Source organism: Apus apus, chromosome 1 (assembly GCF_020740795.1).
Source record: "Apus apus isolate bApuApu2 chromosome 1, bApuApu2.pri.cur, whole genome shotgun sequence".
NCBI classification, from domain to species: domain Eukaryota; kingdom Metazoa; phylum Chordata; class Aves; order Apodiformes; family Apodidae; genus Apus; species Apus apus.
In genome coordinates, this window is record NC_067282.1 from 71,842,057 (window position 1) to 71,862,915 (window position 20,859).

Here is a 20,859-nt window from a genome sequence, read left to right on the forward strand (position 1 = left end):
TGCACTGAATTGTTGCAATGTTGTACTTGTCCTGTGTCAGATAAAATTATTTATTTTCACAGCAGGGCAGGACAAAGTGAGCAAGTCTCTGCTGCTCTTCCTTGTTTTTAGTACTTGCTCCTCTTTTACCAGTAATCACAGGTTTGGTGGATGGGGTGGGGGCTGCTTCTGGGTACTTTGCCAACTGTTGGACTTATGTGTCTGACTCGGGTGGTCAGAAAGTTTTACTCATCTGTGGGTAGGGGTTAAACAATATCCACAGGTGGGTATCTGTTTCAGCAGCTTCCTGAGCTGGCTTTCAGCCTTGGTTCATGGGTCAAATCTAACTCAAAGAGCTGATGGACTAATAGTCATGTCTGGTGGGAGAGTGGAGAACACCAGTGCAGCACTCGGATGGCTACTGAGGGAGCTCAGTGTATGTGTTAAAAGGAAGAGGTCTGTCCTGTCCCAGCAATTCACTGACTAGAATTCCAGTATCCTTGGGTAGCTCAGCTTTGCCCTTTCCTTAGGTGAAATTCCCCAGATTTACAAACCTGAGCAGGAAAGCACGTGCAAATACAGTGCCAACTTAAAATGTGTAGTGTTAGAATATTAGTCCCGCCTAACAGCGTGGATGGGAGAGTTCATATTTCACACTGGAATTCTCAGTCACTGTCAAGTGTTGAGAGAACAAGTCATCTGCATATATCAGGAAAATTCCCCATCTCTCAGCATGTCACATGCTGGAAAAAGCCTGAAGCACAGGAAAGCACCTCACTGGAAACGAACTGATAAAAACAAAGCAGAACTGCCCTTGGATACATAAACATGGTGTCTCACAGGTTCTTTTAGTCACTACTGCGTAAGTAGGAACAAAGTGTGTGTTGGGAAGGCCATCTCTGAGTGGCTCAGTTGTCCACTATGACAGGAGATGTTCTCTGTCAGCCTTGGTCATCTTCAAATGCTCACCTGCACAAGAGGATATAAGCAGAATCCCGCTCTGTTGATCCCTCTCCAGTGTAACTTTCTGTACTCATAATCCCTACCTGGTGTCTGCAGCTCATGAAAGGTAGGTGAACACACAGGAAGTAAAGCCTTTGTGAAAGCAAACAGAAACTTGGAAGAACAGAGCAGATAAGCAGCTTTTTCTTGAAGAATCACAGTTGCTTTCAGTGAAATCCGCTGCATGCTCAGTACTTAAAAGATATTTTAGGTGCCACAGCACAGGTTCTAGAAACCTAACCCCTTTTAAAACCAAAACCTATTGGGAACCATTCAGCAAAGTATCAAACATTGGGGTTGGAATACAGTAATATTCCCACTGCCTGCATTCCAGACAGACACGTCAGAAGGCTGTGCAACTTTTGGACCACCTTTCCCATTAATAGGGGATAGACAAAAATATTCATTCACATTAATCTTATTTAATAAATGACAAAGCCTACATTGGGATGTTTCCATAATATTGGACTGAAATTTGGGTATTTCAGGATTGCTGATCTTCATGTGATTCTTTTAGGACTCTGACCTGTAGTGAAAGGAGAGAAAACATGAAAGAAAAAAGCCAACAAACCAAACCCCAGCTCTACTTTTGTACAGTTGTTCAAGCAAACCCAGTAATTACATCCAGATTTTTTTGCAAGTATTGTGTGAGCACTGTGATTGCTAGGGCCTGGCTTCAGTAGAAATGGCCTCTACTCATGCTGTTGGAAGGGAACAACATGAGAAATGGTTCTTGTCTGGGCTCCAACTAGGTAAGAGTTTGCTTTTATTTTACAAATGGAGAAGCATAAAAATCCTGACCACAAGTTCAGGATGGGCAGTCCACTCAGGAATACTGAAGGCTTACATGGGCAGCTTCCTGTGCAGTATATTGAGTACATTAAGAGAATATTTGTGAAATGTTTTAAATACAAATAACTAGAAAAAAATACGAGATATGACTAAGTTTGCTGAGGAGATGCTTCATCTGATTTCTTTTGCTTTTGCTAGGAATTGGGGTAAATTTGTGATCAGTTCTAACAGGGCAGGGAAGTTTCTACGTCTCAATAGAGGAAATAATTGGCTGTGGTGATAACCACCTGGAAAGGTGATAGGAACTTAAAACGTTGTCACAGTGCCTCTGCAAAGACTTGGCTATTTCTTTTCTGAATGGTTGAATGAGACTTTTTAACGAAGCACAGGACTTAACCTAGGAGTGTCAGCATTTCATGTTTTGTGACCCTGAAACCACCAGTCCAGCGTTCCTTGACATGTTTGAGATGGAGATGGTTTTGAGTCCAGAAGCTTTTGTGAGGAGGAATGTTGGAAGAGGCATTTGGCAGAGCTGCTTGGGTAGCTGGAGCCACCTTCAGAAGGAATTACCAATCAATTCAAAAGACTTGGAACAGCCAAAGAAATTTGGCTTTAGTGACAGTGACTGATTTGCTGGATTAGCCCAGTGGGAGTTAACTGTAGTTAATTTCTCTCCACTTGGAGCTTTTAATGGGAGATGACACTCATCAGAATTCCTGTTGAGACTGGGGGTGTCTCACTGAACTGTGAAGTGAGTGGGCGATTACTCCTCCATTTCAACACTAAGTGAGAAGTTTGGCTAAACTGCCTTCACTGATGAGCTCCAGGTTGTAAGCTCCTAAGCTGGAAGCCATTAAATTTGCTGTTCTTCTAGACTATGATTGCATGGTACTCTGGGGGGTAAAATTCCACACTGGAAAAGGTAAGAAGATACTTAAACAGGAAACAAAAAGCTATGTTTAATGTACTCTGGGCAGTCCTAGAGCAGATGCAGCAGTGAGAGGTGTGTGTCTTTGCAGTTTCTTTTGAGAACTGACTGATGTAGTCACTTCTCTTTTTCTCCAGAGGAAAGGAAATGAGATACAGGTGGGATTTCTTTACTGACTTGTTAGATAACATGGCAGACTTACAGATGTTAAAGTTGAAAGGAAAAGAATGATGTCCATGTTACACATATGAGGAAAATGGGGATTCTTGAGCTGAGAAGAAACATCCATAGGGTTCCTGTCTATGAACTGTCACTATCAATTGTATGTAGAGCACCTGAGTTCATGTGGGTGAAACAGCCTCATGTTAAATGTGTTGGCTGGTGCTTTGAGGAGAAATTCCCAGTAAGGCTTCCTCGTTGGCAGGGAAGAGTCTCCGTATAGTTTGATTCTGTGAGGTTACAGAAACGTGCCGTATGAAATGATGTCTGCAGAGGGTTGTGTGTGCTTGGACCTGTCATGTTCAGGTTGCCCTGTCTTTCTGTAAGACTCCTGTCTCTTACTAGACTTGCTGTCAGTGTCAAAGGGTCAGCAGTAAGGCTTGGTTTTAGAAAGTGAAGAGTGTTAAATAGAGGCTGATTTATTAGGGCTTAACTGCAATAAATCCAGCCTCCTGCTGCCAGAAAGCTTGGTGACTTGTTTAATGTGGAGACAGTTAAGTGAAGGACTTGGGAGGCTCTGCTGTGAGTGCCTCCACTGAGCTCAGCAGCTGTAGTGGTCTGTAAATCTCTTGCAGTGAGTCCTTTGGTCAACATCCCCCAGTGCTTCCCTTTTCTTGTCTCGGGTTGTCATGTCTGTGTGGCGTGTGTGTGACAGCTGTGCTGTCAGTTGCGTGGGGTTTGCTGACGACATGGGTCAGAAGCTGAGGTAAACCAGCTGTGATTTGATTTATGGCTGGTATCACTGCACCCAGTACTTACATTAACTAGAAAGCTTTCGGGGTAATAGAACCCTGGGGCTTGGAGGAACTACCCGGACCGTTGCTGCCATCCCCCCCTGGGGGTATCCTTGTGGGCGGCACTCATACACGTCAGTGGTTAACACAGGTGGAATATCATGTTAAGGATCTAACAATTTCTGTGCATTTAACTCAAATAATACATGTGGAGGCTGGGATGAATTCTGGAAATAAGGATGTGAAACAACTGGAATCTGTACTACTGCCCTCAGCTCAAAGATTAAAAGACCAGGTAAAATACTGGGGAAGGAAATGTCTTGGAGGCTGGTTTGCAAGTGTGTTACTGAGGACTTGGTGAGGGGGAACAGAGCAGGAGCTGGTTTTGCTGCTATGCCTCCAGTTCCATCTAGCTCAGCTTCACAATAATCATAGAATCATATAATGGAATGGTCTGGGTTGGAAGGGACCTTAAAGATCATCTAGTTCCAACCCCCCCTGCATGGGCAGGGACACCTCCCACTAGACCAGGTTGCTCAGAGCCCTATCCAACCTGGCCTTGAACACTGCCAGAGAGGGGGCAGCCACAACCTCCCTGGGAAATGTGTTATAATGGGCATTAAAGACTTATTTGGGTCACTATGAAGTGAATCTGGGGAGTCTGAATGTCACTTCTAAAGTATTTAAAGCCTCGATGGAGTTGCTGTTAGCTAGTACTCTGGATTGTCTCAGAGGACCCTGAAGTTCTCCTCTTTTTGGTAAGGCTGCCCCTGACCAGGAGTGAACTTTCTAGTGTGTTTGGAAGCACCCTGCCTTGCCATTTCTTTTAGAGGTATCCAGAAGACCTCCCAGGCTTTTAAGTATAAATTTGATTAAAAGGCAAACAAACTTTCACCCTTTCTTCTGTTGTGCTTTTGAAAACACCCCTTTGTGTGTTTCTAAAAAGAACAGCACATCTTGCTGCCTCAGCAGCCTGCACTGGAAACTGCTCAAGGCTCCTGACAGGTGGATAGTCCCCAGGGTTGATGCTAGAAGGTGTGTGTGGGAAGTAAGACAACAAAGGATATTTGCTCTCACAGGCAGGAGAAGAGTCTCTGTTTCTGTTACTATTTCAATATCATGGGAAATTTCTTTAAGGCCATGGGCATCGTGGCTTCCAATTATCATGGCAAAAATCTCTATCTCCAGTTCAACCTGCAAACCTGCTGCCACCTAGGAGAGACAGAGAATTACTCACAGGTAAGGTACATGTTTCATAGTCCCCTCCAGCAGTCCCTGGAGCTGGTTCTTGTTCTGCATTACCTTATGAAATGGAAGACTTAGTAGTGGTAGGACACTGGCACAGGGTACCCAGGGAGGTTGTGGCTGACCCCTCCCTGGAAGTGTTCAAGGGCAGGTTGGATGGGGCTCTGAGCAACCTGGTCTAGTGGGAGGTGTCCCTGCCCATGCAGGGGGGTTGGATCTAGATGATTTAAGGCCCCTTCCAGCACAAACCATTCTGTGATTCTGATTGTGCTTGCCAGTTACCCAGTATCTGTCTCACTAGAAAGGTCTGCACAAAATAGTGTCTCTCCACATTGCAGCTGGAAAGTGCCAGGTGTTTGCATTTTTTTCCGCTTAAATTTCCTTTTAGGCTCTATGGGAATTGGGACAGCTGGGAGATAATAAAAAGAGAGGTGACTGATGCCTCAAGCCTGTTGGTATTTAAGAGGCATTTGGACAATGCCCTTAATAACATACTTTAACTTGGTCACCTCTGAAGTTGTCAGGCAGTTGGGATTAGATAATGCTGTAGGTCCCTTCCAACCCAAACACTATTCTAAAAAGAACACAGAGGTAGGGAGAAAAAGGAGATACAAAAGGGATGTGTGGAGGGGCAAAGAGAATGGAAATTATTCCAGCCATTTTAGTTATTGAATTGTGGCTGGGGCCCTGGACTAGGAGGTTTAACTCCCATTCTGGCACCACCTCACTGCACCAGTAATTGCTTCTTGATTCCATGCCTGTAAAAGCATTGGCTGAGATATTGCCAGGTACTACTGGGATGCTGTGGGGATACTGGCTGGCACAATATTTATTCAGGTACAACACGCAGCTGGAGAGACTGAACACAATCAGGAAGCACAGAGGCTTCCTACTTAATGGGACAATTTCATGTGCTGTGGTACTTTGCTAGGTAAAAGACTTCAGGTGGAGAATAGCTGCAAGCAGAAGAAATGGCTGAGGCAAGAATGCACAGAATCATGGAATGGTTTGGGTTGGAAGGGACTTTAAAGTTCCAACCCTAGTGGGGTACAACTCCCACTAGATCAGGTTGCTCAGGGCCCCATCCAACCTGGCCTTGAACACTTCCAGGGATGGGGCAGCCACAACCTCCCTGGGAAACCTGTTCCAGTGTCTCACCACCCTAAGTTAAATTCTTGATGGTATTGGGACAGAAGATACAGGCTAGGCATAAGACAGAGCAGATACAACAAGCACCCTAAACCACGGGAAGACAGATGGTGGTAGAGTGTCCTGTTTGCATCAAAAGGCTCTCTTTAAACTCAGTGCTTGACCTGCTGCTTTCCACTGAACTTAAGGTGTTTATCCCTCTGCATTCTGGTACAGACTGAGACTCACAGTGCACAGGGTGCTTGGTTGAAGGCAGCAGCAGGACAACACAAGGCAGCATCACTTCAAATAACTTTAAACACATCATGTACCCCGTTGGCTCTATTCCCAGCCAGCTGGTGCAAGAGGAGCCCTAGATGGCCTGAGGGCCACCTGAGACTAGCAAAAACCAAAGTATCTTCTGTGTAACCTACAGGTCCTGCTGCGTATGTCACTCTCAGTCCAGTGTGCGAAGGCGGTTGCTTCACCCGAAACCTGTGAGAAAGAGAGGAATCAGTTTGCCAGAAACTTTCAGGCAGGCAGAAGGTCACTGCTGGGAAGTAGGGTGTCTGCTCTTCCTCTGCTTGTGCAAACAGCAGCAGAATTTGTTAGCTTACCCTTCCTGTCACAATATGTACAACTTGGGCTACAGGGATATTCCTGGGCTTCTCGCCAAGACTCAGGTTTCTAACAAAAAAACCCCCAAAGAAGCAGATCAACAGGCCAAAGTACATCCCCAAAGAGCTTGCTGCACTGCCTGGTCCTTACAACAGAATGTCAAATAGCAGCACTCTAAGCCTCCACACACAAAGAAAGCTGAAGTAGAAATTGCATCTTCTTGGCAAACACCTGCAGGTCACGCACCCAGAAGCCTTTAACTTTATTCCAAGTCCTTTGACATGATTCTGTTGCAGGAGGCATGATGCTGGTATAAGTTTTGTGTAAATAATTTCACAGTACCCACTAAGGCAGTAGTTTCACTTCCTTATTTCTCACTGATTGTTTCACATCTGTGCAGTCCTTTTGTGTATGCAACTTCCACTGCTAAGATCTCTGAATATGATTAGTGCAGATGTGACCTCTACTTTTGCAAAGCTCTGAAGTTCACCCTGTGATTTTCAGTTCCACCTGAAGAAGAGTTAGCAGCATGCACTTGCACCAGAAGCTGTCAAAGGCAAGGCAGTAGAAGAGGCATTTCTAGGATATGGTTCCATCTTTTGGAGACCTCTGGCTGAATTATAAACTGGCTGCCAAAATTCCTGTGCTTTCTTTGAAGAGCTGGCTGTTAGGAGAAATCAGACTTGATTTTTGTCAGGATGTCCCAACAAGTTCAGACTATGGTATGGACTGTTCAGAAGGCACATAGTTAACTACAGACTCTGCCATGGAACTGTTTTGGCTTCAGCATGAGGCAGACATGGCTCAGAATTGCCCACCATCGGCTTTGTTCCTGCCCTCAGCATGTTCTGCTGTCATTCAGCAGTTAGGCACTTAGCTCTCCTCTGAAAGCATCAAGTAAAAGGCTTAAAAAGATAAGCTAGATTTATCAGAATAATGGTGGCAATTTCCTTGATTGTCTACAGACAGAGAAGTAACATGCACATCTTGAACTCTCGGATGTTGGTGTGTGATCTGCTGTCATGCAAGCATCATCATGCTTAAATGTGCATTAAAGGAAAAAATGTGTCTTTGAGGCCACATCTAACTAGGCCAATTAAAAAAAAAATCATCTCTGCCAGCTGTTCTGATGGCAGCAGCTGTACAGTACTCTCTGAGCTGGTCTTGAACAGATTTCTAAAGTGCCTAGTTGGTGGAATGATCACAAGGGATTGTGATGATCCCAGGAGGCTAAGTCTCCTGGGAGCTCCTCATTTGATAATAATTAGCTACTGAGGAATGATAAATGTCAGACACAAATGTTTATGAGTATTTCATGCCCTCTTTACTGTTTTCCTTAACCAGTGCTAATGTTGCAGGAACAATCACCAGTGCTAAGAAGAGGAACCAGCTTTTGAATGACCTAGACTAGCACAACAATAGGAGGTTCGTTTCCCTGTTTTCAGTTAGCTTCCTTCTCCTGGGACCTGTGGGTCTAGCAGAAGAAAAGTCTCATGTAACAGGAGTGGCCCAAGCCTGGCTTGCCCAAAGTTTCTGAAAGAACTCTCCATTAGGACAAATGGATGAAATTGGCCTAAATAGGAGCTCTCAGCTGCTAAATAAAGTAAGCACTTCTCCAGCTGCAGGAGGTAGTTGAGGATAGGGGGGAGTAAAGCTGACACTGGAAAACTTTGGTGGAAATACAGGAATTTATGAAGCTTGGTTTAGGCTTTGGTGTTTTTGAGCCATGTGAAATGAAAGCTTCCCACTGAGTACTGCAATTCTTGAAACCATCTGGTAGGATTGTACCCACCAGATGAAGCTACTTTGAAGTCACAAACCTTAGGTGCAAGCCACTGGTTGCAGGCTCTCCTTTAAGCTAAAAAGCAAAGCACAAATAGAGCAGCAAAGGCAAGTGCAGTTGAGCAAACTGAGTGGGAGTAATATGCTTTGCCCTTTTTCCTGTCATATGTATGGCACCTGGGAGGACAGGGGTCATAGGCATGCCTGCCTGAATAGCACTGAAGTAAAACCACTGGCACTGGGCTGGTGCAGGAGTGGTTGCACATATGCTCATCCAGTCACTCAGTGTCCTGGTTTGAATCAGGATGAAGCCAATTTTCCTTTACTGATTTTTTTTTTTTTTTTTTTCCCTTCAGTGAGCTTTCTTTTAACTAGTAGCAGAGTGTTCCAGTTAGGAATGATAACAAACACTGGAATGTTTTTCTAACTGCTGGGTCTTCAAGGTCACACCTTTACTCTGCCGGCTCAGACACTACAGGCAGATCTATGACCACCTCCCCCCCACCCCCCCCCCCCCCACCCCAGGTAGGAGGCTGAGTTAGACAGCAAAACAGGCCAGAGATATTCCATTCCATATATCTACATAAGCTCAGAGGAAGGTCAGAGATCACAGAAGACAACTTCCTTCCTGCTTCTTCTTCCCTTCTCTTTCGTCCATGGCCGGTGTCTGGGGAGGACTCTGTCCATCCATCACCATCGACCCCCAGGCTTGAGCTCTCCTGACCCTCATCACTCTGTGCTTTCTCCAGCGGCACCTCCGGGATTTTTTGGGACTGTTTGCAGCTAAGTAGGGTGTTGTGGGAGTTGCTGGGGGTGGGGGGAGGCAATAGGGGTTCTGTACATTTCCTGAACAGATTTGTATATAATTGTATATAATTTCTTTTATCATTAGTGTTTAATTAAAGCTGTGTAGTTTAGTTTTCAATCCAGCCAAGTCTCTCTCTCTTTTTCTCTCTCCCCTTCCCTACCTGGGTGGGACGGGGAGGGGATCAAGGGCATTGTTGTCGGACCTGAGTCAAACGGTGACACACTCAGAAGGGGAGTTCTAGTTCAGAAAAGCAGTCACAAACATTTTCTTACTGTATTTATATATTCTTTAAACTGCAGCTGGGTAACTATGATAATTTCCTGTGATTTGTCATGCAGGGCAAGAGACAATCTCCTGGACTGCAGACTCAGAAATGGACTAACTTATCCTCACCCCATTAGAACAGCATGCACTGCTCTTTTGTCCCAGGCACTGACAGGTGGGACACTCAGTAAGGGAAATGCGGGCAAAAATATCTTCTGTTTGTTCCCAGTGTCATCACTGGTGCTGTTTCTCAATGCAGCTAAAGATGTGTCTGCCTGAACACAGCTGTGTCTGGTTAGAATTGTAGCAACATTTCCCAAACACAAATTTAATGCTGGCTGCCAAGAAAGACTGGGCCCTGAACATGAGAACCTCAGTAACAACCAAGAAATCATCTGTGATGGTCCAGGACTGTGCATACAGGACCTGTTGTTCCCCACTGCTTTTCATCTTCCCTGTAACACTAATACACAAAAAATGCAGAAGTATTTCTAATATCTCCTCCATCCAGTCAGTCCTTATAAAATTATTTCAAATATAAAAATACCATTTTTTATCTCATGTTAATCAGATCCAAAGAGATTGACAATTAACAAGCAATGCATAATTGGATAGTTAAAAACCAAGGTACTAAAATTCAAACTGACCTTGAGAAATTCACACCAGCATTTTTCAGGATCACAGTGGCTGCATAGGTGCAGCCTTCCTTTAGCACTCCAAGTGCCACACTGGGTGGAATGAGATGGAAACAGCTAAGATCCTGTTTTCTTGTTGCAAGAGAAGATGTGTTGACCTTTCCTGCAACAGTATCTTCTACCTTTGCAAACAGAATTAAAATATTAGACAACAGAGAAAGCTGGTGGCCATCAAGTTGGGTTCAGATTACTTAACCTATATTTGACCTCTGTCCACTCAGCCTGAAGAATTACAAAAATACAACCTAATTTGAGTAAAAACCGAAGAGATGCTTTTAATATTGCCTGCAAATTTCTACTGGTTTTGAGTTTTCAGACATATTAAGCCATTTACATATCTCAGGAGGAAGGGGGGAAGCCCTTCTCTTCTGGAAATCAGAGCTTCCATGTGGGTAGTGAGTTTGTCCTGGCAGTTGAGAGGAAAGATACTTTTAGAATTGCCAGGAAACTTACACATTAATTGCAACTGCTGTTGTTTCAGTAGAAAGATTCAAAATACCTTATGGTATTGTTTCAGAATGAATATTTCACACAAAAGAGATTACCTAGAGGATACTATTATGAACATAACATATGTTTTTTTACCTTTTTATTTGGTATGGAGTTTGGTTTTGTCCCCTGAAGGGAGGATGGTAATTTCACTTTCTCTCTTCTTGGCTGTCCAGCAACATTCACCAGCAGACTCTGAGCTTCACGTTTAAAGGGTGTTTCCTGTGATCTTGAAGCCTTGTCTATATCAGGAAAGAAAAGATTTCCAAAAGCACAGAAAATGAAGCATCATACTCAGCCTAATCCTTATGTTCTTGTTCAGAAAAGACTTTTATTTTCTATGAAAGCACAAGGATAGGAGAACTGGTCTAATGTTTATGTAAGAGGTCAAGAAAGGCATTAGGAAACCTCCTTAATAGTTGCAAGGAATTAAAATTTAACTAATAAACAAAGTTGAATTATAATTATATTATATATAATTATTAGAACTAACTAGTTGGCAGCATATCAGTGGAAACTTGCAGTGAAGACATAAACACCAGTGCAAGTGATGAAAAACCAAGTAAGTGAGAAGACAGCTACCACAGCTGGATGGTCTTTTTCTCCCTTAGGTAAAGCAGAGAATCTCTCCCATTAGTTTTATGCCTCTTTCCCTTTCTGCCAGTCTTGCGTCCAGGTGTATTCAGAAAGCTGATCAGATACAGGTGGATTTAAATTTCTATTGTAAATATTTTTTTTGTCAAAAGGTGTAAAAAGATAGATATTAACCTGCTCCAAACTACATTCTTGAAGGCAACTTTACCTGTTTTGGCACTGGAACCCTCAGTTTGTTCTGAACGTGCCTCAAGCAGAAGGTCAGGTGAAGGTGAGGAATCTGTCATGGTGTTGAGACATTGAGAAGTTAACAGGAAAATAATGTGACAAGTGTTTTTCATGACCATCACCATTTTCAGACACACAATAGATAAAATAATCAGAAAGTCTTTGGCACTTTAATTTAGACAAACTTGGAAAGCTGTCTACACAAGCATGAGAGGCTACGTAAATTCTGCATGGGACATTTTGCTTCCCTGAGCAACAGGGATCAAAAATGCATATTTTGTGATTAGCCATTTCTTGTTCTCTAGCTAATGGAGCAATAAGGCATGAAGGGCTGACAGGCAGCCCAACACAGGTCTTCTGGTATCTGCAACGTGGTCATTGCAAACAGAGGAAACAGAGTGGGGATCTGATAAAGCCCCATGGTGGGCTGCTTTCCTGATATGTTTCTTTGTTATGTATAACTCAATCTCACAAGTATTAAATAATAATAAATACACTTAAATTCAACTGCAATATGAAACGTATCAACTGGATAAAACAATGAAGAAGATACTAAAATGTTACCAGACAGCAGAGTTCAACTCACCTCTGCTGGGTTTTTCGATCATCTCAACAGGAAAATTTCCACTCTCCTGTTTCTGAACTGGAGGAAGTCCCACAGACAGTACTGTCACATCAGAAAACTAGAGCAAAGAAAGAAAGAGACTTTACGTTTCCCAAACAAACACTTAAAAAAAACCCATCAGGCATCACCCTCCCTGCAGCTACCAAAAATACCCATCAAAACTTGGAGAAGTGAAAAGACCTGAGGTTCAGCTTCTGCTCTCGATCAGACTCTCTCCAGAGTTTCTGTAAGGGACCTACAGAGTTTGCCCTCAATAAATGTAATCCATTCCAATACACGTTTCCTCTGACAAGAAAATGAAATTCCCAGTACTAATTTCTGCCACCACTGTCCTCTGAAATGGTTTCTTGAGATAAATTGAGGCTGAGAAGTAAACCCACAACTGTCTTTGTGGGACTGTGACAGAATCTAGCTGGTCTAACACAAATTAATCGAGTTTTCAGCTACGTTACCTTTTGTGGGATCATTTTTTTGCCAATTGCTGATTGAAAATATGAAGGATATATGTCGTCTCTTGTTGCCATTAAGTACTTCTTTCCTCCCTCAAGTTCCTTCCTAAGTAAGTTTTAACATTGTTGGTAAGGAAAAGAAAGAAAAAAGCATTATAACTGAGTTGACCCTCTTTTTTCAGTATTACGGTTAAAACACTGAGGAATGGAAGGGATAAAAAGGCAAGTGGCTTTTTTTCTTTTTTCCTGGTTAATCCCATCCAATTATATTCCTGTAACTGTAAATCTTCTCAATGATAGATCAAGAACAGGCTGGTCTGGCAGGAACTGACAACGTCCTCCTCAGATGTGGAGGATATGATCCATGGAGGGGCTGATCAGAATGCATATGGACTGTGGACTGGCTGCTGGGAAGAACTCCTCCTCAGCATGTTCCAGTTCTCTACATCTCATGGAACATGTCTCAGACTGCCACCAGTGTCTTTCCAAACTTCCAATGAACATTTAAATCTAAGAATTGGTATTTCAGATGCATATCTATAATTTATAATACAAAATTAATCTGATTTCCCTATTATATCACAGAAAATCTCGATGGCTCCGATGATACAGAAAAAGCTGTTCAAACTTCTGAAGGTAAAACTCACCACAGTCAGGACCAGTTATCTTCTCAGCTTGATTTAGTCCAGTTTTACACAAGTGCACTTTCACTGGCTTGCTGTGTCTAAAACCAGCTATGAAGTCACCACTCTTAACCATATTGAGAGTTCTAACACTTAACAGAATTGCACATGATGTTCTTGGGTGCTGGTTACTCTGATAGATATATTTAAAGTAATTCCTTGAATAGTATGCAAAACAGTATTAAAATATACATCTGAAATTATAGAAGTTTATTTTAATCTCATGCGGGGCAGTCAGAAAATAATTAAGAAGAAGTATAGAAGATAAATTACTTTTCAATTGCTATTTAACCCTCCCCAAAAATAAGAAAGAAAAAGCAAGTGTCTGACAATACTATTTCATCACTACTTCAAGTTATTCTTTCTAACCTAGGACACCATGAATGACCTAAACAGCTGTCAATACAATTATTCTAATTGCATTGTGAATGACTGGGTTACAGATAACTTTATCTATGATAATCCTAGTTCATGTATCAGGTTTTATATTTCAACGTAAATTAATGGCCTATTTTTAATTATTAAGTTTAAACTGTCATGCTTTGATTCCACGGAGGAATCTGACATTCTCTCAGATTCACAAGCCCTTTCCTCTAGAACTGAAAATGATAATAGTTTTAGTGCACAATGCTAAAATGAAAAGTTTTGGTGTGGTGCTAAAGAATTATATAATGAAGCAATAGAATTATGTCTCTGCATAGAAAAAGACTCTGAAAAGTGGCTTTCCAAAAAATAATGTTATCCTATTATTCTCTCAATTAATAATGGCTTGGAGATTACTCCTGGTTTGTTTCCAAATGCTTTTGTGAATTACCATATCTGCAGGTTGAAATTCAGTGTCTTTGGATTTACACAGGACCAGAGATTCCCATTAAAATTAATCTGATTGTGAAATGTACACTTTAAGCAATATATGCTGTTTCAAAGCATCTGTAAAGATTCTTTTTTCATGACCTCATTAAACAGCTTCACTGTTCCTCAGTGGGAGATAAAGGGTCATTTTTTAAAAACCTGAGAGGAAGAGAAGGTGATTCAAATTAAAAGGGCAGGTCAGTTTTAAATACAAGTTTCAGTGTTACAAAAAAGTTTATGTTTATATGCATAAGCACATGCACACTCCTCCCGTCCAATCTCTTCTAGTCCAAAGCTTGTAGCACCTGCCTCAGAACTCTCATGGGAAAAACTTTACAAGCAGGAAACTGAGGTACAGGTAGTTCTCAAAAATTGCATAATGGGCTGCATGAGGAGGAGTGTTGCCAGCAGGTCCAGGGAGGTGAACCCTTCCCTTCTACTCAGCACTGGTGAAGCAACATGAGGAGTACTGTGCCAGTTCCTGAGCTCCCTGATACTCATAAGGACCACAAAGATGATCAAGGGCTGGGAGAATCTTTCATATAAGGAGAGGCTGAGAGAGCTGGGACAGTTTTGCCCTGAGAAGGAAGCACTAGCCTGTGACAGACATGTGTCTGGGGTTCTACTTGAAATATCAGCTCGGACGTGTGGAATATGCAAATTATAACCTAAATAAGCATCAGCATTTGAAAATACATTAATACAACTCATTTCCCAGGCTGCTGGCAGAACCAGGAAACAGAACCAGGGCTTCTGGCTTCAGCCTTGTTTTGAACAGCAGGAGTTAACAATAACACTGCTGGGTTCTGAGAAAATGAGAGAGACTCAAACCATCCGTTGAGCATTTCTGATAAAGGAACAAAATCAGGAACAGTCTTTCCAAAGCACACTTAAGTTGGCTCATAAAATACATAATTGTCTGTTCTACTAATACTATTACCTGTGCTCTTCCAGCTTGCTCTCACACTCGGACTCTGATGTTACTCTTTCAGGGCTGAATGAAGAGGAAAGAAAAAAAAGTAGTGAAAATGAGAAAACTAGCATAATGTTCTACAGGCACAACAATATTTACAAGTTAATCCTGAAATGAAAACACTCTTTATGAGAGTAAGTTATGTTAACACCTCAGGTGAATCCTGACTTGAGCTTCTAGGGTTTGCACAAAATTCTTTGCTCATACTGCATTTTAATTTAATAATTCAACCAAAGAAACCCTCAAAATCCTTCTGCAACCAACTCTAAATTATCTTTCAGATAAGAAGGAGAGACACAGAGGGACAAAAGAACCATAGGGAAAGCCAGTAAAATGTCATGACATGTATCTAGAGATCTAGGCCCTAGACCTTAGGAACAGTCAGTAAGATGTGTTGCCTCGCCTGTGTGTTTGGTTTCACCCTTGGTGTTACTTACATTTGCATCAGTTCTCACTGGTCTGTCCTACCTGGATCTCTGCTGTTGGTCCTCTCCTTGTGTAGTGACTGTCGTCTCTGTGGGACATGGGCCAGGAGAACGCACTGCCTGTTCACACAGCTCAATTTCCTGAGCTGCAAGGTAAAATTATTACTGAATGTGCATCTTCTGCAAAGCACTACTAAGCCTTATGAATAAAACCATGAAAGGATATATTTTTAATGTGTCTTTCTCTCACTTGACTAAAACCTAACAGATTCTTTATTACTATGAGGGAAGACACTGAAAGAACTTAATTCCTATGAAAACTCTAGACATTTTGCTAACCATTTCCAGTCACCTCTGAAAATCACACAGAAGAAGGTACATATAGCACATAGATTCATTCACTTTCATGGTACTTCTTTTTAAAAATAACACTAGAGCATATTAAAAATACAATATTGTACAATTTTAAAAGATAGAAATCAAAATTTTATTACCTTTATCACTGAGATTCTCTCTTGACTTCTCCAACTTAGGGGAGGACTGCAATAAAGAAGGAAAACCTGTGATGATGTGAGAAACAGACCTCACAACAGCAGCCTCCTGTTCAGAGATCTCCATCCTAAAGAAGGGTTACTTTGTTACGTGAGAATGTGACTGCAAGAATGGAGGTGTTCCAGTGCGTCAGAAAAAAGAAAACGAAGGACAATTTCCCTGGTCTAATCAGGTGTTTGTTTCTTTCTGGATGATGTACTTCACAGATGGCTTTGTATTTCCTAGGGTTGGTGTTTATTAAACCAGCTATGCTGGTTCAAATTTAAATCCTTCTGTAAAGGATTTGAACCAGATCTGAGACTCATGGCCACAACACCAAGTCAAACAGGAAATGCGTTCAGGAATTTGCAGGCTCCATTACCAAGGAGCTCTCTTGCAGTTAGTTTACACTGAAGTGTTTAAGGAGTAAGAGACTCTAAACTAAGCTATTTCCTTTATTCTCATACATTCCCTGAAGCAGTTAACTGGAAATCAGAGTTCCCATGCCCAGGCAGTCTAGGTGGTAACAGAGCGGAGAAACAGTGGAGACTCTTGATGTCAATTTCTGGGTCACAAGCCGGTCCAGACTTAGAGGAAGTATTATGAACATAACCTATGTTTTTTTACCTTTTTACTTGATAAGGACTTTGTTTTTTTCCCCTGAAGGGATGATGGTGATTTCTCTTTATCTTTTCTTCGCTTTCCTGCAGGTTTCGCCAGTGGACTCTGACCTTTACGTTTAGAGGGTGTTTCTTGTGATCTTGAAGCCTTGTTGGCAGCTGGAAAGCAAACATTTCCGAAAGCACAAAATATGAAGCATCACACTCAGCCTAATCCTGATGTTCTTGTTCAGAAAAGAATTTTATTTTCTATGAAAGTTCAAGGATAGAAGAATTGGCCTAATTTTTTTTTTTTTCATTATCATCACCATTTTCACACACACAACAGATAAAATAATCAGAAAGTCTCTGGCACTTTAATTTAGACAAACTTGGAAAGCTGTCTACACAAGCATGAGAGGCTACGTAAATTCTGCATGGGACATTTTGCTTCCCTGAGCAACAGGGATCAAAAATGCATATTTTGTGATTAGCCATTTCTTGTTCTCTAGCTAATGGAGCAGTAACGCATGAAGGGCTGACAGGCAGCCCAACACAGGTCTTCTGGTGTCTGCAACGTGGTCATTGCAAACAGAGGAAACGGGAGTGAGTGGGGATCTGATGAAGCCCTGTGGTGGGCTGCTTCTCTGATATGCCTCTTTGTTGTGTATAACTCAGTCTGTGTTATTTCAGTAAGTAGTCAGAGCTGTTGTTCAAGCAGGACAGAAGAATTCCTCTCAGTGTTTTGAAGCTCAAACCTAAGATGATGGTTCACTCTTTCACTGCTCCCTGTCATCCAATCACTACTTTCCTCCTCTATCCTTCAAACTACCCTTAGCCTGTATGTTTCCTATTCCTTATTGCTTTTCATCATTCCCCAAGCTCCCCTCTTACTGCTGAGTTTCCAAATTCCATCACCCAGTTTTTTTCTTGCACTTATTCTAGTCTTTTTCTAAACTTGACCTCCTCAGTTCTTGCTCATCCACCCTTAACTATTGTTCATTCCATTTAGGTGTTTCTTGAGCATTTTGCAGCATTCATAGCACAAATTTTCACCTTTGCATCCAAGGCCTATGGTGCTTCCACATTCAGTGATATCTACAAAGGCTCCCTTAATACACTAAATGTACAAGTCTCATAGACCACTCTACTCAGCCCTGCTGAGACCTCACTTGGAGTATTGTGTCCAGTTTTGGGCTCCCCAGTTCATGAGGGACAGGGATCTACTTGAGAGAGTCCAATGGGGGCTATGAGGATGATTAAGGGACTGGAACACCTGCCTTACGAGGAAAGGCTGAGAGACCTGGGGCTTTTCAGTCTAGAGAGAAGACTGAGGGGGATCTAACTAATGGCTATAAATACATGAGGGCTGGGCATCAAGAGGTAAGGACAACCTCTTTTCACTTGTGCTCTGTGACAGGATGAGTGGCAATGGATTCAAACTGGAGCACAGGAACTTCCACCTCAACATGGGGAAGAACTTTCTACTGTGAGGTTACAGAGCACTGGAACAGGCTCCCCAGAGAGGTAGTGGATTCTCCTTTCCTGGAGACTTTCAAGACCTGTCTGGATGCCCTTCTGAGTGATCTGCCCTAGTTTTTTTTTGTCCTGATCTGGCAGGGGGGTTGGACTCAATGATCTTTGGAGGTCACTTCCAACCCCTAACATTCTGTGAGTCTGTGACTGAACAGGAACATTCCCAGATACTGGAACATGAAAATCTATACTGTTAAACTGTTGGAACACTGGCTCGCTATTAAATATACCACTTAGCAGTCTCCCCTAAGACAACTCTGGGGTACAAAATTTTGGCCAGAGAAAAAGCAATCTCGTTTTAGGAGACTGAATTTACACAGCCTCCTCCATACTTTTGGATCTCAATGTCAGGGAATGCTGCTGGGTATGTCTAGTTTACCAGAATAGATACAGCCATGTTGATCCAAATAGCTCATGTGTTAAAATGTCTGGGAATACATGTGGGTCAGATAACATAATCTTAAATTCAACTGCAGTATCAGACAAATCAACTAGATAAAACAATGAAGACACTAAAATGCTCCCAGGCAGTGGAGCTCAACTTACCTTTGCTGGGTTTTTTTATTGTGTCAAGAGGCAATTTTTCACTCTCTTTTTTTTTAACTGGACGAAGTCCCACAGACTGTGCTTTTGCATCAGCAATCTAGAGTAAAGAAAGAGACTTTCCCAAACAAACACTTAAAAAAACTCCAGCAGGCATCACCCTCCCCCCAGCTACAAAAAAACCCAACAAATAACAAAACTTGGAGAAAAAAAAAAAAAGGCAGAACCAAAGTGGTAACTACAAAAAAGATAAGCATAACTATACCTCAGTTTTCAAAGTATGTTTTGAGTATTCTTTGTGCACTTACAGCATTTATCAGGGGAGATGACAACAGGAAAGTTCCTAAGGCTGTCTTTAACCCAGGAAGGTTAGTGGTCAGACCTACTAATTCCCCTTCTAGTTAGAGGAGAGAGGTTTTTGAGGGGTAAGTGAAATGACCTGAGGTTCAGCTTCTGCTCTCAATCAGACTCTCTCCAGAGTTTCTGTAAGGGACCTACAGAGTTTGCCCTCAATAAACGTAATCCATTCCAATACACGTTTCCTCTGACAAGAAAATAAAATTCCCAGTACTAATTTCTGCCACCACTGTCCTCTGAAATGGTTTCTTGAGATAAATTGAGGTTGAGAAGTAAACCCACAACTGTCTTTGTGGGACTATGACAGAATCTAGCTGGCCTAACACAAATTCATTGAGTTTTCAGCTACGTTACCTGTTTTTGGAGAAACTCTTTGCCGATTTCTGATTCAAAATACGGAGGAAATGTTTTGTTTCTTATTGCCATTATGTACTCCTTTCCTTCCTCAAGTTCTTTCCTAAGTAAGTTTCAACATTGTTGGTAAGGAAAAGAAAGAAAAAAGCATTATAACCGAGTTGACCCTCTTTTTTCAGTATTATGGTTAAAACACTGAGAAATGGAAGGGATAAAAAGGCAAGTGGCTTTATTTTTTTTCCTGGTTAATCCCATCCAACAGCTTTATTGATGACTTAGATGAAGGTATAGAGTGCACCCTCAGTAAGTTGGCAGATGGGTGGGAGTGTTGGTCTGCTTGAGGACAGGCAGGCTCTGCAGAGGGATCTAGTCAGGCTTGACCTATAGGCCAAGGCCAACTTTATGAGTTTCAGTAAAGCCAAACGTTGGGTCCTGCACTTTGGCCACAACAACCTGCAGCAGTGCTACAGGCTTGGGGAGGAGTGGCTGGAGAGCTGCCCAGCACAAAAAGGACCTGGGGAATCTGGCTGACAGCCAGCTTAACATGAGCCAGCAGTGTACCCAGGTGGCCAAGAAGGCCAACAGCATCCTGGCTTGTATCAGGAATAGTGTGACCAGCAGGACCAGGGAGGTGATCTTGCCCCTCTACTCAGCCTTGGTGAGGCTGCACCTCAAGTACTGTGTGCAGTTTTGGGCACTGCAGTGTAGGAAGGACATGGAGGTGCTGGAGAGGGTGCAGAGAGGGGCAACTAGGCTGATTAGGGGTCTGGAGAACAGGTCTTATGAGGAGAGGCTGAGGGAGCTGGTGCTGTTCAGCCTGGAGAAGAGGAGGCTGAGGGGAGACCTCATTGCTCTCTACAGCTACCTGAAAGTGAGGCAGGTATTGGCCTCTTCTCCCTGGTGACTAAGGATAGGACAAGAAGAAATGGAGTCAAGTTGCACCAGGGGAGGTTCAGGCTGAATATTAGAAAAAATTTATTCACAGAAAGAGTGGTGAGGCAGTGGAACAGGCTGTCCAGGGAGGTGGTGGAGGCACCGTCCCTGGAGGTGTTAAAAAAACAGGTGGACGTGGTGCTTCAGGAGATGGTTTAGTGATTGGGGGTTGTAGGGTGGATGGTTGGACTTGATGATCTTGAAGGTCTTTTCCAACCTGGACGATTCTATGACTCTATGTATCTCCATGGAAAAAGAGTCCATAAAGTGACTTTCCAAAAAATAATGTTATCCTATTATTCTCTCAATTAATAATGGCTTGGAGATTACTCCTGGTTTGTTTCCAAATGCTTTTGTGAATTACCATATCTGCAGGTTGAAATTCAGTGTCTTTGGATTTACACAGGACCAGAGATTCCCATTAAAATTAATCTGATTGTGAAATGTACACTTTAAGCAATATATGCTGTTTCAAAGCATCTGTAAAGATTCTT

The 20,859-nt window shown here is 42.4% G+C and overlaps 1 protein-coding gene across 1 annotated transcript in view; it reads right to left on the reverse strand.

The window, feature by feature from the left end:
• Window positions 1-1,286: 1,286 nt before the first annotated feature.
• Window positions 1,287-20,859, reverse strand: part of SPAG17 (sperm associated antigen 17) — a 106,400-nt gene continuing 86,827 nt past the window's right edge. The window contains exons 40-54 of the mRNA XM_051609012.1: window positions 19,433-19,535; window positions 18,725-18,821; window positions 16,671-16,822; window positions 16,007-16,052; window positions 15,556-15,658; window positions 15,055-15,108; window positions 12,583-12,685; window positions 12,092-12,188; window positions 11,486-11,557; window positions 10,780-10,925; window positions 10,147-10,316; window positions 6,462-6,522; window positions 4,722-4,866; window positions 3,680-3,805; window positions 1,287-1,507 (exon numbers count right to left, since the gene is read on the reverse strand). Of these exons, the coding sequence (XP_051464972.1) occupies window positions 3,681-3,805; window positions 4,722-4,866; window positions 6,462-6,522; window positions 10,147-10,316; window positions 10,780-10,925; window positions 11,486-11,557; window positions 12,092-12,188; window positions 12,583-12,685; window positions 15,055-15,108; window positions 15,556-15,658; window positions 16,007-16,052; window positions 16,671-16,822; window positions 18,725-18,821; window positions 19,433-19,535 (1,474 nt within the window). The 3' untranslated portion in view covers window positions 1,287-1,507; window position 3,680. The remainder of the gene's footprint in view (window positions 1,508-3,679; window positions 3,806-4,721; window positions 4,867-6,461; window positions 6,523-10,146; window positions 10,317-10,779; window positions 10,926-11,485; window positions 11,558-12,091; window positions 12,189-12,582; window positions 12,686-15,054; window positions 15,109-15,555; window positions 15,659-16,006; window positions 16,053-16,670; window positions 16,823-18,724; window positions 18,822-19,432; window positions 19,536-20,859) is intronic.